A 1,149-nucleotide genomic window follows, 5' to 3' on the forward strand; every position below is an offset into this window, starting at 1 on the left:
TGTGTATGTGTGTGACTGTGGCGCAGTGTGTGTGTGTGACTGTGGTAGTGTGTGTGTGATTGTGGCAGTGTGTGTGTGTGGCTGTGGCAGTGTGTGTGTGTGACTATGGCGCAGAGTGTGTGTGTGACTGTGGCGCTGTGTGTGTGTGTGTGACTGTGGCGTAGTGTGTGTGTGTGACTATGGCAGTGTCTGTGTGTGACTGTGGCAGTGTGTGTGTGTGTGACTGTGACAGTGTGTATATGTGTGACTGTGGCGCAGTGTGTGTGTGTGACTGTGGCGCAATGTGTGTGTGTTTGACTGTGGCGCAGTGTGTGTGTGTGACTATCGCTGTGTGACTGTGGGAGTGTGTATGTGTGTGACTGTGGCGCAGTGTGTGTGTGTGACTGTGGCAGTGTGTGTGTGTGACTGTGGTAGTGTGTGTGTGACTGTGGCAGTGTGTGTGTGTGACTGTGGCGCAGTGTGTGTGTGTGACTGTGGGGCTGTGTGTGTGTGTGACTGTCACAGTGTATGTGTGATTGTGGCAGTGTGTGTGTGTGACTGTTGTGCAGTGTGTGTGTGACTATGGCAGTGTGTGTGTGTGTGTGAGACTGTGGCTATGTGTGTGTGTGTGACTGTGTGTGTCTGTGTGTCTGTGCCTGTATGTCGGAGCCACCCCATGCTGGTGCTATTTCTTGGTGTTTCAGACTGTATCAGGTACATAATGGTCTTCCTCTGAGTGCAGTGGTGCTTGATTTACCTCACATTTGTGTGTGTTGGTGCAGATTAAATCCGAGTGTGGAAGTTGCCGAAATGCTGCAGCTGTGTTTGACATGTCCTACTTCGGGAAGTTCTACCTACTAGGCCCAGATGCTAAGAAGGCAGTGGATTGGCTGTTCACTGCCGATGTCAGTGCAACATCAGGTAATGGCGGATCTTGAAATCCTTTACAAGCTCCACCCCAGGACTGCCATAACCCCCTCAGGGACCCTTACCTCACTGGCCTTTCCCTTAACTGACACCCCCCCATACCACAAACACAGTACCCATTCTGAGTCCCTGACCCGTTCTTCATCCTCTCCCCTTCACTCAGCTGCCTTGCCCCCTCCCCTCCCCCCACCCCTCCACCCCATCTCTCCCCTCCCCTCACCCCTCCACCCCATCTCTCCCCTC

The 1,149-nt window shown here is 53.3% G+C and overlaps 1 protein-coding gene across 1 annotated transcript in view; it reads left to right on the top strand.

Moving 5' to 3' along the window:
- The window catches only part of LOC109938339 (sarcosine dehydrogenase, mitochondrial-like), a 33,220-nt gene that overhangs the window by 30,891 nt on the left and 1,180 nt on the right, over nt 1-1,149 (top strand). Inside the window, 1 exon segment of the mRNA XM_048613425.1 lies at nt 762-900. Within this exon segment, the coding sequence (XP_048469382.1) occupies nt 762-900 (139 nt within the window).

This window comes from Rhincodon typus, chromosome 28 (genome assembly GCF_021869965.1).
Source record: "Rhincodon typus isolate 14 chromosome 28, sRhiTyp1.1, whole genome shotgun sequence".
In the NCBI taxonomy this organism is placed as follows: Eukaryota; Metazoa; Chordata; class Chondrichthyes; order Orectolobiformes; family Rhincodontidae; genus Rhincodon; species Rhincodon typus.